This window comes from Henckelia pumila, chromosome 4 (assembly GCF_033568475.1).
Source record: "Henckelia pumila isolate YLH828 chromosome 4, ASM3356847v2, whole genome shotgun sequence".
NCBI lineage: Eukaryota > Viridiplantae > Streptophyta > Magnoliopsida > Lamiales > Gesneriaceae > Henckelia > Henckelia pumila.
The window spans coordinates 135,069,203-135,092,193 of NC_133123.1; the positions used below are offsets into that span (position 1 = coordinate 135,069,203).

The following is a 22,991-nucleotide window of genomic DNA, read 5'->3' on the forward strand; positions in this document are numbered from 1 at the left end:
ATGGTCTTCTTCCGATATCCCATCTTCTATTCAAACGTATCTTCTATTCAAATATTTCTTGCTACTCACATGTGGTGTTCCTTACCTTACACTCCACAAGAACTAGTGATCACCATGTCCTATATAATTGGTGAACCTAGGTGACAGAGTACTCACCTAAATTTTATTCGAGTCGAGCTTGAACTTGTTAAAATGAGAGGCGACCGTACATGTTTGCGGGCTTTATGTCCTATACTGGCTACTTTTTCTACCTCATGTGGCTACATTGAGTAGTTTCCCACGTCATAAAGTACATCAAGAGAGGGATAGGATCTTCAGGCTTCCCGGACAACCCCGAGATGTCGATATCAGATAGTATTCGGGCTATGTCGAAGTGGACCGAACAGCCAAACGGGCTTTGTTTTATTTGGTTGATCGAGTCTAGCGTGGAGCCCGATTCAAAGCCACTTGTTGTGGCTGAACGGTGGGCCGGGCTGCTCGTCCATCGCCTACGGGGCGTCGGAAGAGATCGGGCCTTTTCGGGTGAGGCGCGGCGGGCTGTCACTCTACTTGAGTCAACATGCATGGAACAAAGGTACGTACTACTATTGGATCTTCTACATGTACGTTTGAAAGTACATTGCAACAAAATCTATGATAATGACTCGATTTTCGGTTTATACAGAGGCCAACTTACTATTTCTTGATTCGCCGGCGGGGGTTGGTTTCTCTTATGCAAACGCTTCATTTTATCTAAACATCAGTGACCATAGAACAAGTACGTAATTAATTTCTAAATATCTATCGGGATCGAATTAATTTAATTAGTGTTTATATTTTTAAAGAAATTATTAAAATATAATGTCTTTGATTAGTTTGATATATATATATATATATATATATATATGTTGGGTTAATTATAATTAATTCCAAATCAAACTTTTTCAGTCAAAGATGCGCATAAATTCCTTACAAGATAGTTTGAAAGGTTTCCACAGTTCAAGCGTAGACCATTTTGTTGGATCATAAATCCAACATTGAGCTTATATATAAATAATTATGTGTTGTGGACTGTCAAATAAATTTAGCCCATAAAAGTGATCTAAATAAGATTTCGGTTCATTTGGGCTTTAATGTATCTAATAGGGTGTAACATTTAATGTGTAGATACTAGTGGACTTTTCGATTTGATTGATGGGCTTAAATAGAATCCCAAAATATAAATAAAAGGTTATGGTCCCCAGATCACACGACATTGATGTCATTCTATTCTATTCTATTCTCATCGATAGTTAGAGAGCGCGAGAGAACTGAAGGAACTCTCAAGGAAAATTGATCTGGAAGGCCAAACCATGCAGATCTACATCGGTATCAATTGTTAAGAATTAAGGTACGCTTCCGCTTCAGTTTACAGATTTAATCTTGATGATTTAGCATAATGATTCTGGGTTTAAGTTTATAGGGATTTTTCCTCAACAAGTGGTATCAGAGCCGCTCATGTTTAAATCATTGAGATACGGTTTATATTCGATTTGGTCTAATCGAAAACAAAAAATTACAGTGTTCGAATCAAATTCGAATTTTCCAGTCCAGAATTTAATTTTTTATTTTCAGATTTAAAAAAAAAAATTGGAAAATTCGAATTTTTCGAATTAGGGTTAGGGCCGCCGGAAAATTGCCCAAATCAACCGGATTTCAGGCCATTTACGGCGGCGATACATAAGGCGTTTTGTTGCCCATCTAAAGGCGCCTCAAATAGTACAGATGCCTTGCCGGATTCAGTCGCACAATCGTCCGATTTCGAAGCCTCAGTCGCGGGTTCATTTCAATCTACCTATACAGGCATTACCCCCATGATAGATCTAAGGGTTCTCATTTATCAATACACGCGGGGTCCACTAAAAAATAATGTATCCCACATTTATTGATAAATGTCCACCGTTAGATCTACTTCAAGGCAGTGCCTGTATAGGTAGGATCTAACTTACCTCAGTCACGCATGGTTTGGTCGCGAGCTTCGAGGGATATTGGACGTAATTCCGGCCGTTTTCTGGGCAATGGGAACCGGTGATGGTGCCGTGGTTGTCGCCGACCTGAGGGCTACCAGTTTCCGATCGAAATTTGGCCGGAGGAAGGGCGGCGGCGGCGGTATCTTGAAGGAGATGAGTTAGGGTTTTATTTTGGGTCAATTTTAATATTTTCGAAAATTTTTAAAAAATTTAAAAATCAAGGAAACGAAAATATTTCAGATTTTAGGAAAATTTTCTAATCCATCACATATTTTTGGATAAAGTTTAATTTGGTTATAAACCCAATATTTTTATTTTGGGTTTAAAGGTTTAAATTTTCAATTATTCAAATAATGATAAGGTTATTTTTTATATATTTTAAAATGAGTTGATTAAAATCAATTTATTTTGAAATATAAAAAGTTTTGTATATGTAATTTTTATGAGTATTAATCGGCCCAAAGGAAGATTAATATTTAATATGATTACATATGTGTTTATATAAGGGTAAAATTGTGATAGTTATTTGGTTTTTATGTGAATAATAATCGGCCCAAAGGAAGATTATTATTTGGCATGTTATTGACTATCAATTTTCGGTATCCCTTATGAGGTTTACATTATTTGAATTAATTGATTATTTTATATGAATTAAGTTTATCGGGTCAATATACATGGGTCAGTTAATTTTTGAATATACGGAAATTCAACCCGAAAAGATCACCCATGACCAGAAAATTGTCTGATTTGCCCACCAGTCGACATTGATCGTACGATCAATGGTTAAATAAATAAATTTGACCAAAAAATATTTAAAATTTATTTTTAAAGAAAAGGGTCAATTTTTATTTTATTTTTATATTAAATTTGAATAAAGGAACATTTAAGGTATATATATTTTGGGATAAATTGATTGAAGCAACATGTCGCCAAAGTGACCTCTATTGTGGAAATTAATTTGTTTTGAAATATATAGGTTTTGTACATGTAACTTATGTGAATAATTAAATGGCCCAAAGGAAGGTTATTATTTAACAGAATTACATGTGCAATTGTGGTAATAAATATGTGATTATTATTTGGTTTTACATATGAATAATAAATCGGCCCAAATGAAGATTTATTATTTGATATGTTCTTATGATCAGTATTTGATTACTACATCAAGATATCATTTACAAGTTAATATTTTGTCCAAAGATAGAATATTAATGGAGTGTCCGATATCTTGAGATGGAGAGTGCCTTTATTTGAATTTACTATTACTTATTTGGGCATTTTTTGTGAGCATATTTAATTTATTGATAATTTTCTGTTCAGTTATTATTTGAATATTTCTGTTAGTTTTACTGTCCACATCAACTTTATTATTACTTTCAAAGATGATTGTTACTTCAAGTTATGGAAAAGTAAACATCTTGATAGTTCTTAGAATAAGGATCAAATATATTGCAATAAAGATTGATTCAAGTATACCTTTATGAACTAGAGTACCTCTTTTGTAAGGAGGGAGATGGAAAGGTATGAGAAATTAAATTGCATGTTTGATGATCATTAAGGTAGTCATTTAGGAATCATTAGGGCAATATGTCAAAAAAATATAACTACAGTTAAGAATCACCTTAAGAATATTGGAAACGAGGTTTGTCAAGAATGGAAGGGTGAATTTTGTACGTTCTTGACAACTTCACTTTCAATAAGGTATAAAGATAAATGATTAAGGATACAATAAGTTGCAGATATAGCACTTCAAAAGAAACAACAAAATAAACCGAGTAATCGGAAAATAATAGTTGTTTCTTCTGTGGAGCTAAAAGGCTCATGAAAATAAAGTTTCTAAATTTGGTTTGTTTTAAGGTTAATTTATCTTTTATGTCACATATGATGGATAGATTTTGGTGTTATCATCAGAGTGTCTATGCGGGATTATTATTATTATTGCTAAAGTTCAAATGATGATGAAAGATTCATCAGTGTACAATGGTAAAACAGTTAAAGTTGAAATAATTGAAAATTTTAGATTATTGTTAAGGCCTGAGTTTTATTTGAATCTAAATGAAACATTTATTGTACCGACTTTAAGGCGGAATAATTTTTATTTCTATTTTGGGCAAATTATGTTTCTCTTGCTCATTTGAAAATGAAAATTTAGGTTGTTTCATGATTCAAAATTGGTTGGCTTTGGCTCTTCATCTCGTTACAATAATCTTTCTTCGGTTGATACAATTGTTTCATTTAATGAGTCCCTGCAATTAAATTTAAAAGTCTCAAAGATAAAATTCCAGTAATGAGAATTCAGTTACGTCGTGACATGAGATATTATGTTATATCTCCGGATGGAGAATAAAGAAACTTATGTATGACGAAATTCTCAATCCTTTAAATTTAACATATTTTGATATTTGTGTTAAATGTATAAAGGGAAAACAAACAAATTAAAGGAGATCTGAAGTCAACAAGAATTTGGATGTCTATGAACTTATAAATATGGATATTAGTGGGTCTTCCAAATGATTTTTTGGATTGATCAACAATAATTTATATTGTTCATAGATGATTATTTTAGATATGACTTTTATATCTCATTTATGGACAAACACTAATGACTGCAACATATATCCTTAACAAAGTTTGATTAAAGTGATTCTTAAAGATCTAAGGAGTAAAAGTTTTATGGTCCCACGATTAATTTGATTCTCAGTTAGGAAAATGCTTGGTTTTTGAGGATGTCGAGTTTGTGGGGGGAGATAAAGTTTAAAAATTGTCTTTAAGGAAGAATATTTTAATATTCTCACAGGTGTTATTGACATTGATCAAAATTATATTTTTGACTTTGTTCAAAAACATAATACGGTAAGACAATTTAGGTAAATCTCTCATTCAAAAAATATTCTAAAAGAACAAACTCTTACATCTCAATAACCTTGTCATTATGGAGTTCCACTCGAGAGAGAATACAGTCTTAGGTAATTTGATTGTATTTCTCCAAGAGAATAAGGTCAACATTGACATGATAGAAAATAATTTTATAAATTTCTATCAAGTCATAAAAATTCTAACTCTCGAAATGGATTGATGTCAATATAAAGAGATAAAATCTTTGAAAGACAATGACATTTGATATCTTGTCTCATTGCCTAAAGTGTAAAGTTCATTGGTTCTAAATGGATATTTAAAACCATGAATACTCAAAAGGTAATGTGGAAAGATATAAGGCTCGTCTTGTCATTAATGAGATTTTACACAGTAAGAGGATACAATTGTAAAGGGTTTTTCTCTTTGGTTTCTTTGAAAGACTCTTCAGGAATATATATTGACATAGTACTGAATTTTAATTAATAAATGATATTTTTACATTTAATCATGTGATCATCTCGTTTGTTTTGAGATGAATTTGGTCGATGATTGTATATATCATAAGGTCTGTGGGAGTAAATATTTTTCTGGTTTTCTATGTAATGATAGCCTACTCGCTTGTGACGATATAGATATGCTGCATGACACCAAGAGATTTCTAGCTAAGAATTTTGAGATGAATGATCTTGGTGATGCATCTTTTGTACTGGGTATCCAGATACATTGGGATCGCTCTCGATGTATTCTTGGATTATCACAGAAAAACTATATCGAGAAAGTTTTAAAGCGATATGAAATGCAAGATTGTAAACCAGTTGATACCCTAAGTTGAGGGAAACAATTTAGTCTCAATCAGTGCCTTAATAATGATTTTAAGGAAAGAAATACAAAAGATTCTTTATGACTTAGCAGTAAAGAATCTAATGTATTGCTAAGGTATATACACGTAAAGATTTTATATACGTGATTGGGATGTTGGACAAATATTTAAATAAGTCAGGAGTAGACTATTGAAAAATAGTCAATTATGTATTATGGAATTTACAAAAAATAGAAGGAATTATATGCTCATATATCAGAGGTCAAATCGGTTTGAGATCATTTGGTATACTGACTCTGATTTAAGGGATGCCTAGATAGTGTAAAAACTATGTTGGACTATTTAAATCTACTGCCAAAATGTGTCATCTCACAAAAGAGTACTAAAAAGTCACTTGTTATAGTCTCTTTTGTCATGACAATAGATTTTATAGTGTGTTATAAGACATCCAATCATGTTTCTGATTATTGAAGTAAGAGTTCAGAGTGAATAATGTCTATAAAGCACATCGGTACAAACTCAATGATTGTGGATCCATTTGCTAAGGGACTATCACCCAAAAGGTTTTGTGTGCACATTATTTGTATGAGTGTTTTGTCAATTAAGGATATTCAGTTTTAGTGGGAGTTTGTAATTTTAAATGCTTTTATAGACATGTTTGGTTATTCGGTTTTTTTGGTTTATGGATACACAAGGAAAAGTTATTTCTGCAAAAATAAAGGTTTTGGTTTATTTCTGACTCTGTTTTGGTTGATCTCACTAAAGTTAAGGGTGGACCAGTTGGAAATAGGCATGTTAAGATCACATTACATAAAATTTTCATGCTACACATCCACATCATAATCCATATCGTTCAGTTATCTGGCATATGTGGCCATTGATGGGTCGAGTTACGATGAATGTGACAAAGGCCTCTTTGATCCTATGTTAGTATGATTGATGGACCGGATTAACAGTAGATACATTTCGGTAATGACATCAAAGTTGAGCTCATTTGGTTATTTTGCAAAACATAATTATAAAGTTTCACATATATCCCAGTGGGAGTGTAACACCCGATATTTTTAAATACGTAAATCTGCATGCATAATTAGGGAATTTAATTATTTAAATTTTAGATTTATGGGTTAAATAATTATGTGAATTATTTGTGCATGATTTAATTTATTTTTAAGCATTTAACCCATAATTAGTGATTTTTATGATTTTTAGTATTTAATTGTTTTTGATCGCGTAGACGGGACCGTGGACGGACGAGATGACAACTTTCTATCCAAATTATTTTATGAGTCTTTTTAGAGCCCAAAAATATTATTTTGAGTTTTATTTCCCCAATATTTTTAGTATTTAATTTTATATAATTTTAGGAGTCCGTTTTTATTCAAAATAAGCCAAAATAGTGACTTTTAATTATCTTTAAAATTCCCTTAATTTTAATTTCGGGATTTTAAATAAATTATCAGATTATTTACTTTTATTAGGAAATTTTAAATTGTATATTTTTATATTTGAAAACCTTTAATTATATCTTATTTTCCCTATATACTAATTAATCAAAAATTTACCCTAAACCTACCCAACCTCAACCGATTACTTCACTCAGCCGCCTCACCCCACCATCTTCATCATCTTCTTCGGCCAGAAAGCTTAAGGCACCATAGACGTTTTCTTGAAGCTCCCAAGCTTGTCGTCATCATCCCGCCGTCCCGGAATCGTCTCACGCTCGTTTTCTCTTCGTTTTTTGGTGCAAGGCATGTTTTTTTTTCTATGATTTTTGTACTGTATCAGATATTATGTGTGTGTGTGTTGGCAGTCGAGTTTTCCAATTAAAATTTCAGAAAACGAATTGGTGATGATGTATGTGCTTGATTATTGGGTTGTTATCATATTCACGTTTCTTTTAGCCATGGTGGTTCTAGCTGCTGGTCCAAGGGTTATAGGGGGCCTTAGGGTCCCTAGAGTCGGTCTTGGTCAGGTGGATCGAGCCAAGGGAGGGCTGGGCAGTAGCTGCATCGGCTGAGGGAGGCTGTGCACAGGTTTAGGGTTGCAGGGAAGGAGGCTGCGGCTCGATGTCCTTGGCTGCATGGGAGTGGTTCGGTGGCTAGGTTCGAACCGCCCAGACGTGGGCTACGTCTGGGCGGTGGAGCTCTGGCCAGGGCGGCCGGAGCAGGGCGGCAGCAGCCCTAGAAGGGCTGCGGCTGCACGGGTGAGGGGGGGAATTGGGTTTCGGGTTTTAGGGTTAGAAAGGAGCCGAGTCGGGTGGTTGAGGCCTGGGTCGGGTCAGTAGGTTAGTGGGTCGGGTTAGGTTGTTCCGGGTCCGGGTTTTGTGGGCCGGGCTCGAGTCTTTTTAATTTTAAAGTATTTTAGGAATTAATTGGTTTTTCGGCCAATTAATTAGAAATAAAATTATTTGGACTCCCAAATAATTTTATTTGGGCTTTTAAAATTTTAATTAAGTTAGTCCATTAATTTTATGGGCTTTTGAGCCCATGAAAGTTATTGGGCCAGTCTTTGGGCTTTTGGGCCCATTGGGCCAGGTTAAGTTGTTATTGGGCCTAGAATGTTTTAATGGACTTTAATAAATTTATTTGGGCTTAGAACAATTTTATTGGGCTTAAGTATGTTAATGGGCCAGTCTCAGTGTTAATGGGCCAGATTTAAGAAATTGGGCTTGAGTGTTAGGACCAGCAGTCCAGTACAATCCATGAGAAATTTGCATGTGTCCTGAATATATATTTAATTATTTTATGCATTGAAGTTATTTTAATATTTATATGATAGTAAGAAATTAAATTAAATATATATGAAGGACACACATTTTTATTTAAGTACATGCATTCATGAAATAATTTTATGCATAATTAAATGTTTAAGGTTGAGCAAAAGAAAATATTTTATGTTGGAAGTTGAAGTAGTGTGACAATTTAAGGGAGATTCGTCCCCATATGTGAACTATTGAAGGGCAGTTTACTGCCAATTTAAGAGGTGATTCGTCACCGCCACGTACGTTGGTTTTCACGCTGATCAGTATTTAATGTATGATTTAAGGTTACACTACGGATACAACCATGCGATGTTAGAAAATTAATTGCTCAACAATGTTTATGTATTATGTTATTTTAAGTTATGTTATGATATTTTTAAGCATGCTCATTGATGTATATGTTATGTATTAGTATTTAATTGTTTTAAATTATTTTCAAACCCTTGTTATGTTAGCATGTTGGGCCTCTAGGCTCACTACACTGGTATGGTGCAGGTGAGTACGTAGAGGAGGATGTAGTACCCACCGGAGGCGAGGACGTATGAGCAGACTGGCAGTGATCCCCGTGACCGTGATAGATGTCTGAGTCACGTTGCATGTTTTTGAATATGTCAGCATGTTACACATTTTTAAGTATTTTTCAGTGGTTGGGTTTGAAATATTTTACTTAAATATTTTCAGTGCATGCAAACTTTAATCATTTTATTTATGCAGTATTTTAATTCAATATTTGACTCAGATATTTATTTTATTAAGGAATGCATTTTTATGTGAGTTATTTATTTATTTATTTATTTTTAAATCTTTTTATTCTGTGCATATATGTACATATTTTATTTAGTATGTATATAAAAAAAAAAAAATTCCGCATATTTATTTATTAATTATAGAGTTAGGATCGTTTCAGTTGGTATCAGAGCACGGTCCTTGGAGGGGTCATTACTGCTATGCGAGCTCAAAAATCCACGCTACCGGTCTGTAAGTTTTAAGTGTTTATAGCATGATTTAATTCTTTGGATTTAAGTTAGCATTACTTTTAAACAACTTAGTTATGCATGGCGATTTACGTAAAGAAATATGTGGTGGTGCAGAATGCCTCCCAGACCGATGAACAGACGTGGGGGATCTCCACCTCCACCTCCACCTCCGCAGAACCCTCTAGCAGCATTGGAGCAGGCCAATGCGAATATGATGGCAGGGATTACTGCTTTGTTAGAGCAGCAGGCTACTCGTCCTAGGTTGTCCCATGAGGAGGACGTTGCTGAGAGGTTTCAGAAGAAGGGACCGAAGGAGTTCCTTGGTACCACCGATCCTTTGGTGGCTGAGGGGTGGATTCGCTCTCTGGAGTCCATCTTTGCTTATATGGGGATCACAGACGCCGACAGGGTGAACTGTGCGACTTACATGCTGAGAGGAGATGCAGCTCTATGGTGGGAGGGTGCTGCCAGGGGAGTTCACCTTCCTACACTGTCTTGGGCGGAGTTCAGGCGTGTCTTCTACGCCAAGTATTTCACGAAGGATGTGAGGAGTCGCATGATCCGGGAGTTTATGAGTCTCCGGCAGGGGGACAGGTCTGTTGTGGAGTACGTGAGCCAGTTCGAGCGGGGCTGTCATTTTGTGCCTCTGATTGCAGACAGTCCACCGGAGAAGATGAGACAGTTTGTGGAGGGACTGAGAGCGGATATTAAGCACGACGTACGTATGATGGATGTCGCTACATATGAGGCGGCAGTTAGTAGGGCACTGAGGTCAGAGGAGGGTAGGAGAGAGATGCAGAGGGAGCAGCAAGGGAAGAGGCAGTTTCAGGATGGGTATCAGCTACCATCTTCGCAGCCTCCTGCGAAAAAGCAGTTTACAGGGCCGGCTAAGGGCCCGAATCCGCAGCAGAGGGGCGGGGCCCCTAATGCCATAGGTTTTCCTACTTGCCCGAAGTGTCAGAAGATGCATTCGGGACCGTGTTTGTTGGGAGCAGGGGTTTGCTATCACTGTAGGGAGCCAGGGCATCAGATAGCTAACTGCCCGAGGAAGAAGAACACTGCTGGTAGAGTGTTCGTCATGCAGGCCGAGGAGGTAGATCCAGACACCTCCTTGATCACCGGTATATCTTACCCCTAACATTTTAATAATTTTCCTTTGGTTAAAATTTCGTCTTTATTTTGGAATTGTTGTTATTTGGGTTATTTAACTGCATGTTAGAATAGGAAGCATGTTTTACTTGTGATTAGAATTAAGAATTAGTAGTGACTCGTTGGGGAAAATTTGGTAGTTGTATGAAATTGTTGGGAATTTTCTGCGTGCAGGGAGAATTCTAGTTGGAGGCAACTCCACGTTTGCGTTGCTAGATTCAGGGGCTACGCATTCGTTTATCTCCCTGGAGTTTATCAGGCGGGTAGGCATCACACCTGAGAGTATTGACAGTGGGTATGATGTTACTATGCCGTCAGGGCAGATTATTTCTACCTCGAAGGTTATTCGAGGACTGGAGTTGGAGCTGCAGGGACACTCCATTCGAGCAGATGTGGTGGTTTTGCCATTGAGTGGATTCGATTTGATTTTGGGTATGGACTGGTTGACAGTCAATGGAGCTTCGATTGATTTTCGTCGGAGATCAGTGTCAGTGAGACCTACAGTAGGCGACCCGTTCACTTTTCATGCATCTCGGAGCAGTGATATTCCTCAGGTGATATCTCTTATTCAGGTGAGGAAGTTGTTGAGACGAGGTTGCCAGGGGTTTCTAGCGAGTATCGTCACGACTTCAGCGCTATCTAGCAGATCATTATCAGAGATAGAGGTGGTTCGTGATTTTCCGGATGTCTTTCCGGAGGATGTTGCAGGAATTCCACCAGTAAGATATGTGGAGTTCAGCATCGACTTGGTGCCAGACACCGTTCCTATCTCTAAGGCACCGTACAGACTTGCTCCTACCGAGATGAAAGAGTTGAAGGAGCAGATTCAGGAGTTGTTAGAGAAAGGCTTTGTTCGTCCTAGATTTTCTCCGTGGGGAGCTCCGGTGTTATTTGTGAAGAAGAAGGATGGCAGTATGAGACTGTGCATCGATTACCGAGAGCTCAACAGGGTCACAGTGAAGAACAAGTATCCACTGCCAAGGATAGAGGATTTATTTGACCAGTTGCAGGGAGCTTCAGTGTTCTCCAAGATCGACCTGCGATCGGGTTATCATCAGTTGCGTGTTAGAGATGCAGATGTGTCCAAGACTGCTTTCAGGACACGATATGGGCATTACGAGTTCTTAGTGATGCCATTTGGGATGACCAATGCTCCAGCGGTTTTCATGGATCTCATGAACCGAGTCTTTCAGCCATATCTAGATCAGTACATCATAGTCTTCATTGATGATATCTTGATCTATTCTAGGAGCATTGAGGAGCATAGACAGCATCTTCAGACAGCCTTGCAGAATTTGCGGGAGCATCGTTTGTATGCCAAGTTCAGCAAGTGCGAGTTTTGGCTCGAGCAGGTGGCATTTCTTGGCCACATTATTTTGAGAGATGGGATTGCAGTTGATCAGTCGAAGGTTGAGGCAGTGCAGAATTGGGGTATTCCGAAAAATGCTTCGGAGATTCGCAGTTTCTTGGGTTTGGCAGGGTATTATAGGAAGTTTATCAAGGGTTTTTCCTCTATTGCAGTACCCTTGACTTCCTTAACCAAGAAGAATGCGAAGTTTATCTGGAGTTCAGATTGTCAGAGGAGCTTTGATCAGCTGAAGAAAGCACTCACTACTGCACCGGTGTTAGCGGTGACAGTACCACATAAGGAGTTAGTGGTGTACACCGACGCGTCTAAGCTGGGTTTAGGTGCAGTACTTATGCAGTGTGGCAAGGTTATTGCGTATGCGTCGAGGCAGCTGAAGGTTCATGAGCAGAATTACCCGACGCATGACTTGGAGTTAGCAGCAGTGGTTTTCGCTTTGAAAATCTGGAGGCACTATCTGTATGGCGAGAAGTGCAAGATTTTCACAGACCACAAGAGTCTCAAGTACTTCTTCACACAGAAGGAGTTGAACATGAGACAGCGCCGATGGTTGGAGTTGGTGAAGGATTATGACTGTGACATTAGCTACCATCCGGGTAAAGCTAATGTAGTAGCAGATGCTTTGAGTCGGAAGTCGTCAGTGGTCTCATATTTGACCGTACAGTTACCACTGCAGAGCGAGATTCAGAGATTTGACTTGGAGTGTTATCCGAGTGGTCATGCACCGAGCTTGTCAGTGTTGACGGTGCAGCCAGTTCTGCGAGATCGGATTAGGGATGGACAGTCTACTGATGAGGAGTTGCAGCGATGGAGACAGAGAGATGAGGCTAGGGGTAACCTCTTGTATACAGTGGTGGATGGTATCGTTCAGTATCGTGGTAGGATGTGGGTACCGAACGTCGATCAGTTGAGAGCTGAGATTTTAGCAGAGGCTCACACATCTCCGTACTCCATTCACCCCGGAAGTACGAAGATGTACAAAGATTTGCAGCTATTGTATTGGTGGCCCGGGATGAAGAGTGACATCGGGAGAGTGGTGTCAGAGTGCTTGACTTGTCAGCAAGTCAAGGCAGAGCATCAGCGTCCAGCAAGACTTCTTAGACCTCTTCCTATTCCGGAATGGAAATGGGAGAATATTACGATGGACTTTGTGGTTGGCTTATCGAGGAGTGCCAGAGGTTGCACAGCGATTTGGGTGATTGTGGATAGACTCACCAAGTCAGCTCATTTCTTGCCGGTGAGGACTACCTACTCATTGACACAGTATGCAGAGCTTTACATCAAGGAGATTGTTAGACTGCATGGCATACCAGTGTCGATTGTGTCAGACAGAGATCCGAGATTCACATCTGCGTTTTGGAAGAGTCTGCACACAGCATTGGAGACTAGGCTTTTGTTCAGCACATCATTCAATCCCCAGACAGATGGTCAGTCTGAGAGAGTGATCCAGGTTCTCGAGGATCTCCTGAGGGCTTGTGTCATTGATTTTCGGGGCTCTTGGGATACTAGACTGTCATTGGTGGAGTTTACCTATAACAACAGTTTTCAGTCGTCTATAGGTATGGCTCCTTATGCAGCATTGTATGGGAGGAGATGCAGATCTCCTGTGCATTGGGATGAGGTTGGTGAGCGGATTTTACTGGGTCCTGAGATTGTGCAGCAGACAGCTGACATTGTGACTCAGATTCGAGATCGGATGAGGACTGCTCAGAGTCGTCAGAAGAGTTATGCAGATGCCAGACGACGAGATTTGGAGTTCACTGTAGGTGATCACGTATTCCTGAAGGTGTCACCTATGAAGGGAGTAGTGCGTTTTGGCCGGAGAGGCAAGCTTAATCCGAGGTATATAGGGCCATTCGAGATCTTGGAGAGAGTTGGCACGTTGGCCTACCGTTTAGCTCTACCACCAGGGCTAGCGGCAGTTCACAATGTTTTTCATGTATCCATACTTCGGAGATATGTCTCTAACCCGTCGCATGTGTTGGATTTCGATCCCTTGCAGTTGCCACCAGATCTAGTTTATGAGGAGAGGCCAGTGCGGATCTTGTCTAGGGAGCAGCGGAGGCGTAGGACGCGGGTCATACCGATGGTCAGAGTCCAGTGGCTAAATCACTCAGAGGAGGAAGCTACTTGGGAGACCGAGGCAGACATGAGGACTCGCTACCCGGAGTTGTTCGGGTAAGTACTTTAATTTCGAGGACGAAATTCAATTTAAGGGGGGGGGGGGGGGAGAATTGTAACACCCGGTATTTTTAAATACGTAAATCTGCATGCATAATTAGGGAATTTAATTATTTAAATTTTAGATTTATGGGTTAAATAATTATGTGAATTATATTTGTGCATGATTTAATTTATTTTTAAGCATTTAACCCATAATTAGTGATTTTTATGATTTTTAGTATTTAATTATTTTTGATCGCGTAGACGGGACCGTGGACGGACGAGATGACAACTTTCTATCCAAATTATTTTATGAGTCTTTTTAGAGCCCAAAAATATTATTTTGAGTTTTATTTCCCCAATATTTTTAGTATTTAATTTTATATAATTTTAGGAGTCCGTTTTTATTCAAAATAAGCCAAAATAGTGACTTTTAATTATCTTTAAAATTCCCTTAATTTTAATTTCGGGATTTTAAATAACTTATCAGATTATTTACTTTTATTAGGAAATTTTAAATTGTATATTTTTATATTTGAAAACCTTTAATTATATCTTATTTTTCCTATATACTAATTAATCAAAAATTTACCCTAAACCTACCCAACCTCAACCGATTACTTCACTCAGCCGCCTCACCCCACCATCTTCATCATCATCTTCGGCCAGAAAGCTTAAGGCACCATAGACGTTTTCTTGAAGCTCTCAAGCTTATCGTCATCGTCCCGTCGTCCCGGAATCGTCTCACGCTCGTTTTCTCTTCGTTTTTCGGTGCAAGGCATGTTTTTTTTTTTCTATGATTTTCATACTGTATCAGATATTATATGTGTGTGTGTTGGCAGTCAAGTTTTCCAATTAAAATTTCAGAAAACGAATTGGTGATGATGTATGTGCTTGATTATTGGGTTGTTATTGGTCATATTCACGTTTCTTTTAGCCATGGTGGTTCTAGCTGCTGGTCCAAGGGTTATAGGGGGCCTTAGGGTCCCTAAAGTCGGTCTTGGTCAGGTGGATCGAGCCAAGGGAGGGCTGGGCAGTAGCTGCATCGGCTGAGGGAGGCTGTGCGCAGGTTTAGGGTTGCAGGGAAGGAGGCTGCGGCTCGATGTCCTTGGCTGCATGGGAGTGGTTCGGTGGCTAGGTTCGAACCGCCCAGACGTGGGCTACGTCTGGGCGGCGGAGCTCCGGCCAGGGCGGCCGGAGCAGGGCGGCAGCAGCCCTAGAAGGGCTGCGGCTGCACGGGTGAGGGGGGAGAATTGGGTTTCGGGTTTTAGGGTTAGAAAGGAGCCGGGTCGGGTGGTTGAGGCCTGGGTCGGGTCAGTAGGTTAGTGGGTCGGGTTAGGTTGGTCCGGGTCCGGGTTTTGTGGGCCGGGCTCGAGTCTTTTTAATTTTAAAGTATTTTAGGAATTAATTGGTTTTTGAGCCAATTAATTAGAAATAAAATTATTTGGACTGCCAAATAATTTTATTTGGGCTTTTAAAATTTTAATTAAGTTAGTCCATTAATTTTATGGGCTTTTGAGCCCATGAAAGTTATTGGGCCAGTCTTTGGGCTTTTGGGCTCATTGGGCCAGGTTAAGTTGTTATTGGGCCTAGAATGTTTTAATGGGCTTTAATAAATTTATTTGGGCTTAGAACAATTTTATTGGGCTTAAGTATGTTAATGGGTCAGTCTCAGTATTAATGGGCCAGATTTAAGAAATTGGGCTTGAGTGTTAGGACCAGCAGTCCAGTACAATCCATGAAAAATTTGCATGTGTCCTGAATATATATTTAATTATTTTATGCATTGAAGTTATTTTAATATTTATATGATAGTAAGAAATTAAATTAAATATATATGAAGAACACACATTTTTATTTAAGTACATGCATTCATGAAATAATTTTATGCATAATTAAATGTTTAAGGTTGAGCAAAAGAAAATATTTTATGTTGGAAGTTGAAGTAGTGTGACAATTTAAGGGGGATTCGTCCCCATATGTGAACTATTGAAGGGCAGTTTACTGCCAATTTAAGAGGTGATTCGTCACCGCCACGTATGTTGGTTTCCACGCTGATCAGTATTTAATGTATGATTTAAAGTTACACTACGGATACAACCATGCGATGTTAGAAAATTAATTGCTCAACAATGTTTATGTATTATGTTATTTTAAGTTATGTTATGTTATGATATTTTTAAGCATGCTCATTCATGTATATGTTATGTATTAGTATTTAATTGTTTTAAATTATTTTCAAACCCTTGTTATGCTAGCATGTTGGGCCTCTAGGCTCACTACACTGGTATGGTTCAGGTGAATACGTAGAGGAGGATGTAGTACCCACCGGAGGCGAGGACGTATGAGCAGACTGGCAGTGATCCCCGTGACCGTGATAGATGTCTGAGTCACGTTGCATGTTTTTGAATATGTCAGCATGTTACACATTTTTAAGTATTTTTCAGTGGTTGGGTTTGAAATATTTTACTTAAATATTTTCAGTGCATGCAAACTTTAATCATTTTATTTATGCAGTATTTTAATTCAATATTTGACTCAGATATTTATTTTATTAAGGAATGCATTTTTATGTGAGTTATTTATTTATTTATTTATTTTTAAATCTTTTTATTCTGTGCATATATGTATGGGCATATATGTACATATTTTATTTAGTATGTATAAAAAAAAAAAAAATTCCGCATATTTATTTATTAATTATAGAGTTAGGATCGTTTCAGGGAGATTGTTGGATCATAAATCCAACGTTGGACTTATATGTAAATAATTATGTGTTGTGGACTGTCAAATAAATTTAGCTCATAAAAGTGATCTAAATAAGATTTCGGTTCATTTGAGCTTTAATGTATCTAATAGGGTGTGACCTTTAATGTGTAGATACTAGTGAGCTTTTCTATTTGATTGATGAGCTTAAATAAAATTCTAAAATATAAATAAAGGGTTATGGTCCCCAGATCACACGACGTTGATGTCATTCTATTTTATTCCCATCGATAGTTAGAGAGCGTGAGAGAACTGAAGGAACTCTCAAGGCAAATCGTGTTGATCTGGAAGGCCAAACCATGCAGATCTACATCGGTATCAATTGTTAAGAATTAAGGTACGCTTCCGCTTCAGTTTACAGATTTAATCTTGATGATTTAGCATGATGATTCTGGGTTTAAGTTTATAGGGATTTTTTCCCAACACATTTCACATAGCTGGAGAAAGTTACGCAGGTATGAATATTATATCTCGAAATTTTCAAGATCACCCCTCATTTTCCGAATAATTAAACGATTGCCCCTCAACCCCTTTTCTTTTTAGGTCATTACATACCTCAACTTTCTAAAGCCATTGTCGAAAGCAACAAGGGAGCCAAGGATCCTATCATCAACTTTCAAGGTTTCTTGGTCAGTGAATGCTAGCTAGCTACCACCAATCAAATTACATGTTCTATTGTGGAACATGTGTACGTACATATATCTAATTTTTTTATTTGTATATGGCTATATCCATACGAAAATCGAATATATCCCAAAAAAAGAATAAGTGTTTTTGGCTAATATTGATGCAAAACATTATTGTACCAAATTATGTTATAGTTATTAATTTATTTAGTGATGTTTATTCCTGTCCATTTTTGTTAGCTTGGAAATCCTCTAATTGATGACTTTCACGATTACATTGGGAAATTTGAATATTGGTGGAATCATGGGTTGATAGGAGACTCAACATATGAAGCACTGAAGAAGTCATGCCCGAATGGCTCGTCTCTGTTTCAAAAAGACGAGTGCATCCAAGCTCTATCCGCTGCGTTTTTAGAGTTTGGAGATATCAATCCCTACGCCATTAACCAAAGTCCATGCGCCCAACTTGGGACCCTAAATACTCCCAACAACTTGAAATTCCCCCAGGTAACATTGGGATCGATCTTACCCCGGTCGCGCGCACGGGGTTCGATCGTAGCTCGGTTTGGAATGTCTATGGTTTACGACAGTTGACATAGAATATGTGGGCTATATATATATATGTATATATATAAAATGCATGGTAAATGGAAATCAGATGGAAACACACCCATATTTGTTATATAAAAATATTTATTTGTTTTATTTTTAGCCTCGATCAATGCATTGTGAAGTATACGAAATTGTACATGAATCGTCCGGAGGTGCAAAAGGCTTTTCATGTCGATATTCATGAAATCTCTCATCCTTGGGTCACTTGCAGGTAATGTATATATCCATCCATAGATTAATTAGATATGTACACGAACCATTAATATTTTACAATATCCAAAAAAATTATCGTCTGGCTCGAAAGATTTCACATTATTCAATATTTCAAATATCTTATCGATCGTACGTATTACAAATAAAATTCAAAGTTTAATTTATTGCATCAAGAATTTAATTTGTTTGGAAAATATTAATGTACGAAATTAGATGGATCAATCTTGCAATTTTTTATTAGACTAGACTGGTGTTAAAAGTTTGCATTTTTATGGTGGAATTATATATTCTTAATTCATATATATTTGCAGTGATATTGTAAGAGGAAGCTGGGCAGATTCACCCAAATCCATGCTACCAATTTTTAAAGAACTTGTAGCGGCTGGCCTCAGGATATGGGTTTTTAGGTAATTATTACTAATTAACTGCAATTTCAGCTAATTTATTGCCAAACAAATTAGAAAAACTTATAACCTCATGCAAACACCATCTAAGTCAAATAGCTTATAAACGGTCAAAATAAGATATTTGAGTTTTGACAGCTAATAAGTTGTTTTAAAAAACTGAGGTGACACCACATTTTAAAAAAAAAGATATTATTTTAAAATTTTACTTCTCCAAAATAGCCTTCTATGGTTCCATAAATTCAGGTCTATGTTCTCGACTTATTTAATATTAAATATTTTTTTAAAAATGACATTTCCAAATAATAAAAAAATTCTAAATAAAAATATGAAATATTTTTATTTTTTTGTAATATATATAGGTTTAATATTTATGATAAGATTTTAAAACTATTTTTAAATAACATTCATATTGTTATACCATTTTTGGTAATCTTGACAATAAAAAGATCTTATAATGTCAAACACATCAACATCTTTAATTCGTTTAAAATAAGTTCATCAAAACACTTTTACAATTTATTTTTAAAATAAGTCCTGACAGCTTATAAGCTCTTAAACCAGCTTATAAGTTGTTTTTAATAAGTTTAGACAAACAATTAATCCATAAATTAACATAATGTGACTTATCTAGGTAGTCTATTAATATCTTTTAAAGTGACTTTAAAAAAATAATATGTATATATCTGTCGTAAAATAATATATGTAAATTTGGAAATAAATTGTACTGCATTAAACTTCGCTTCAATCCTTGATAATTTGCTTATAATTGAATTTAATTTAAGCCTAAACTTTTTCCCCCCTCTGTGAATTTCACTTCTTTTTTTTTTTTTTGGTCATAAATTAACTTATGAAAATTGACAGCGGAGACAACGACGCCGTTTTGCCATTAACTGCAACCCGTTATTCCCTCAAAGCCCTAAACCTAAAGACAAATATCAGCTGGTATGCTTGGTACGACAACCAAAAGGTGAGTAATTTAATGTTTTTTTTTTTTTTTTTGCATTATATTCACTTCACACGTTATATTCACTTCACACATGATAAGTGTCAAATACATCAAATACACTAAGAAGTGAAAAATCTCGTATTTACTTAGGGGGTGTTTGCAAAACTAAAAAAATAATTGTTAGATTTTGGCTTAAAAAAATCACTTTTGCGTGTTTCTACCCAAATTATATGTGTTAGCTTATGCTTAACTTAATTTAAATCCAAAAATTAGTCATATGATGATTATGAGATATTCAAAATTGATTCTAATAAAAAGGTCAATGTTAAAATCACTATAATCATTTATTTATCAAACACTACCCAACTTTGATTTTTAGATTTTCACATTTGTTTTCAAACACTACCAACTTTTTATTTTTCTTAACTTTTTTATAATATATAAATTTAATCACTTCTACAAAAGTATAATATTTTGCAAACACTCCCTAAATTTTTTGGCTAAAATCTAATAAAAAATTCAGTCACGTGATCTTTAATTAATCTTTTTTAAATCTTCTCGTCATAGATCAATGTTCAATGTATCCAAATTAATATATATATATATTTAATTAATCCCAACTTTAATCTCTATGATTATGCGCATAATTTTTCAGTCCGTTCCAGTTTTATATGATTAATCACCAAATCTTAAGATTCGAATGGGAGCCACACTTTTATTACAATTATTAAATAAAATAAAAATTCATTTGTTTATTTATTTATCCAAAAAAAAATTAAATGTAGGTTGGTGGATGGAGCGAGGTGTATGCAGGATTGACATATGTGACGGTACGAGGGGCCGGCCATGAAGTTCCATTAACAACTCCCAAGCTTGCTCTAAATTTGTTTAGGAATTTCTTGACCAATCAGATTATGCCACCACATCCAAATTAACGTTATTATTACAATAAATTTCTGTTACTATCAATTGTGGAAAAATTATATAAACATTCTATTTATTAAGAATAATCTTTAATTATATATGTAGGAATTCGTGGTATATGTGTGTGCATGCCAAATAAATTTTAAATTTGTTGTAAGAATGTATATTTTTATAATTTCATGGGTGTGTGTATATTTAAAACATGAATTGAAAATTCATGCTATATAATTTGGGGGAGAAAAATCCTGCGCATGTGATGCGGAACATTTATACTTTTTTTTTTCGAAGGCAAATTTTATAAAATCAAACCGAGGGAAATACAAAGGACGACAGGTTAAGAGCCCGTCGGTCATGATCAGTCGAAGAACCAGCCGACCTAGCTAGTGAATGAGCCATCTGGTTCGCTGATCTATAAACAAAAGATAAAATACAAGATGGTAGTTCTGATAAAAGGAATTTACAATCTTCCGTCAAAAGGCCTAGGCTTGAAAACATCCATCACAGAAGAATGGATGACATTGATCACTAGGAGCGCATCTGATTTGATGATAACGTTGATGAGCTTTAGCTCCTTTATCCAGCTTAGAGCTTCGCGAACTCCTAAGGCTTCAACTGTAGATGAAAGGAAATTGCCTTGGAAGCATCCATATTTAGCATTGATAATAGCTCCGGAGGCGTCGCGAATAATACAACCATAACCCATGCGAGGTGGATCCTTGAAAAGAGCAGCGTCGACATTGCATTTTACAAAATTTTCTGGAGGGAAGGTCCAAACATGCGTGGACTGATGGGCTGAATGAGGAGGGCTTTTATTCCTTGAATTAGCTATCAGCCATTGGTTATGAGAATCTGAAGCTGATTGGAAAATAAAATTTGCTGGTCTTGTGATTCCGTTCCAAATCAATTCATTCCTAGCAATCCAAATGTTCCACAATATCATGGCAGCTCTGTCAATGTCAGTAGGAGAGTGATTTGATGTTAAGGCAATCCACCAATCTTTGAAAGAAGAAGCCGTACCAACAAAGCTTCCAATGGAGGTGAGGCACCAAACATTTCTGGCAAAAGGGCATTGGACTAGGACATGAAAATCTGTTTCAGGATCGTGATTGCAAAAAGAGCACCAAATCTGGGTCTCGATTCTCCTGTTCTTCAGAGCCATTCTAGTTGGAATGCATCTTGTTAACGTTCTCCAGATGAAGTTGCACACTTTTGGGGGGGGGTCTTGAGTTGCCAGATTTGAAGCCAATTGATATCGTCCCTTATATGATTATCTCTATTTGAAGACAGTAGTTTATATCCACTTTTCACTATGTAAAGACCTATGTTGTCGAAACCCCAAATCCATCTGTCTTCCGCATCGAACAAACTCAAGGGAATAGATTGAATCAAACTCTTGTCTCGCACATTGAATAGATCATTCAAAATATCAATATCCCACTCGCCTGCATTGGACGTCCGCAAATCACTTACTTTTGCATGTTGTAGCTCTGGAGGGCCAAATGAAGAGATATAAGGATCATTAGCATCAGGAAGCCATGGTGTTCCGTAGATGAGTGTCTGATTGCCTGATCCAATACGACATCTAGCTCCTCTACGAATGAGATTTTGTGTAGCCAACTCCTCCAAACAAATCTTGGGTTGGACCCTGTTTTGGCTTCCAAAAAATTTGACGTAGGGTAATAACGAGCTTTGAAGATTTGTGCCACAAGAGAGTTTTGGTCTGTGAAGAGCTTCCAAATTTGTTTTGAAAGGAGTGCCAGATTATATTCATGTAACCTACGAAACCCCATTCCTCCCTCTGATTTGTGCTTCGAAAGTTTCTCCCAGCTTTGCCATTTCATTCCTCCTCTGGTGTTACCAGATTTACCCCACCAAAAAAAGTTCATCATTCTTTCTAAATCGAAACAAAGAGTAAGTGGAAGTAGAAATACACTCATGACATAAGTGGGGAGAGCTTGGACTACTGCCTTGAGAAGACTCTCCTTGCCTGCTCTTGAAAGCCATTTGTTTCTCTATCCTTTCATACGCTTCCATGCTTTTTCTTTTAAGAAAGCAAAAACGTCCGACTTCTTTCGCCTAATCATAGAAGGGAGTCCTAGATAATCCCCATGATTCGAAGTATAATTCATTCCCAAGATTTCACGCATTAAGTACTTCTGTTCATTTGGAATGTTTTGGCTGAAAGAGATAGAAGATTTGGAGAAGTTTACCGTTTGCCCAGAAGCAATCTCAAAATTCTGAAGACAACGTTTGACAGTAGAACATTCCTCTGTTGTAGCTCTGAAGAATAAAAAGCTGTCGTCCGCGAATAGAAGATGAGAGATTTGAGGGGCACAACGAGCTACTTGAATACCATGTAAGTTGCCTCTTCTCGTTTCTGCTTGCAAGATAGATGTGAGTCCTTCCATACATAA

General features: G+C 36.9%; 2 protein-coding genes and 1 pseudogene across 2 annotated transcripts; 1 reads left to right on the plus strand and 2 right to left on the minus strand.

Moving 5' to 3' along the window:
* Positions 1–20,588, plus strand: LOC140861814 (serine carboxypeptidase-like 27; annotated as a pseudogene).
* A 446-nt stretch (positions 20,589–21,034) lies between these two features.
* Positions 21,035–21,736, minus strand: LOC140861815 (uncharacterized). Its single transcript, XM_073264821.1, has one exon. It carries the CDS (start codon positions 21,734–21,736, stop codon positions 21,035–21,037), a length of 702 nt encoding a protein of 233 aa, XP_073120922.1.
* Positions 21,737–21,756: 20 nt separating this feature from the next.
* On the minus strand, positions 21,757–22,514 carry LOC140861816 (uncharacterized). The gene is made up of 2 exons (XM_073264822.1): positions 22,354–22,514; positions 21,757–22,222 (listed from the first exon to the last, which is right to left on the minus strand). The coding sequence occupies exons 1-2, from the start codon at positions 22,512–22,514 to the stop codon at positions 21,757–21,759; spliced, it is 627 nt and encodes a 208-aa protein (XP_073120923.1).
* Between the last annotated feature and the right edge of the window lie 477 nt (positions 22,515–22,991).

Coding starts and splice junctions, on each gene's coding strand:
- LOC140861815 (XM_073264821.1), bottom strand. CDS start 21,736: ATGGCTCTGAAGAACAGGAGAATCGAGACCCAGATTTGGTGCTCTTTT.
- LOC140861816 (XM_073264822.1), bottom strand. CDS start 22,514: ATGAGTGTATTTCTACTTCCACTTACTCTTTGTTTCGATTTAGAAAGA. Junction 22,223..22,353: donor GGAGGAATGGGGTTTCGTAG/GTTACATGAATA, acceptor AAGCCAAAACAG/GGTCCAACCCAAGATTTGTT.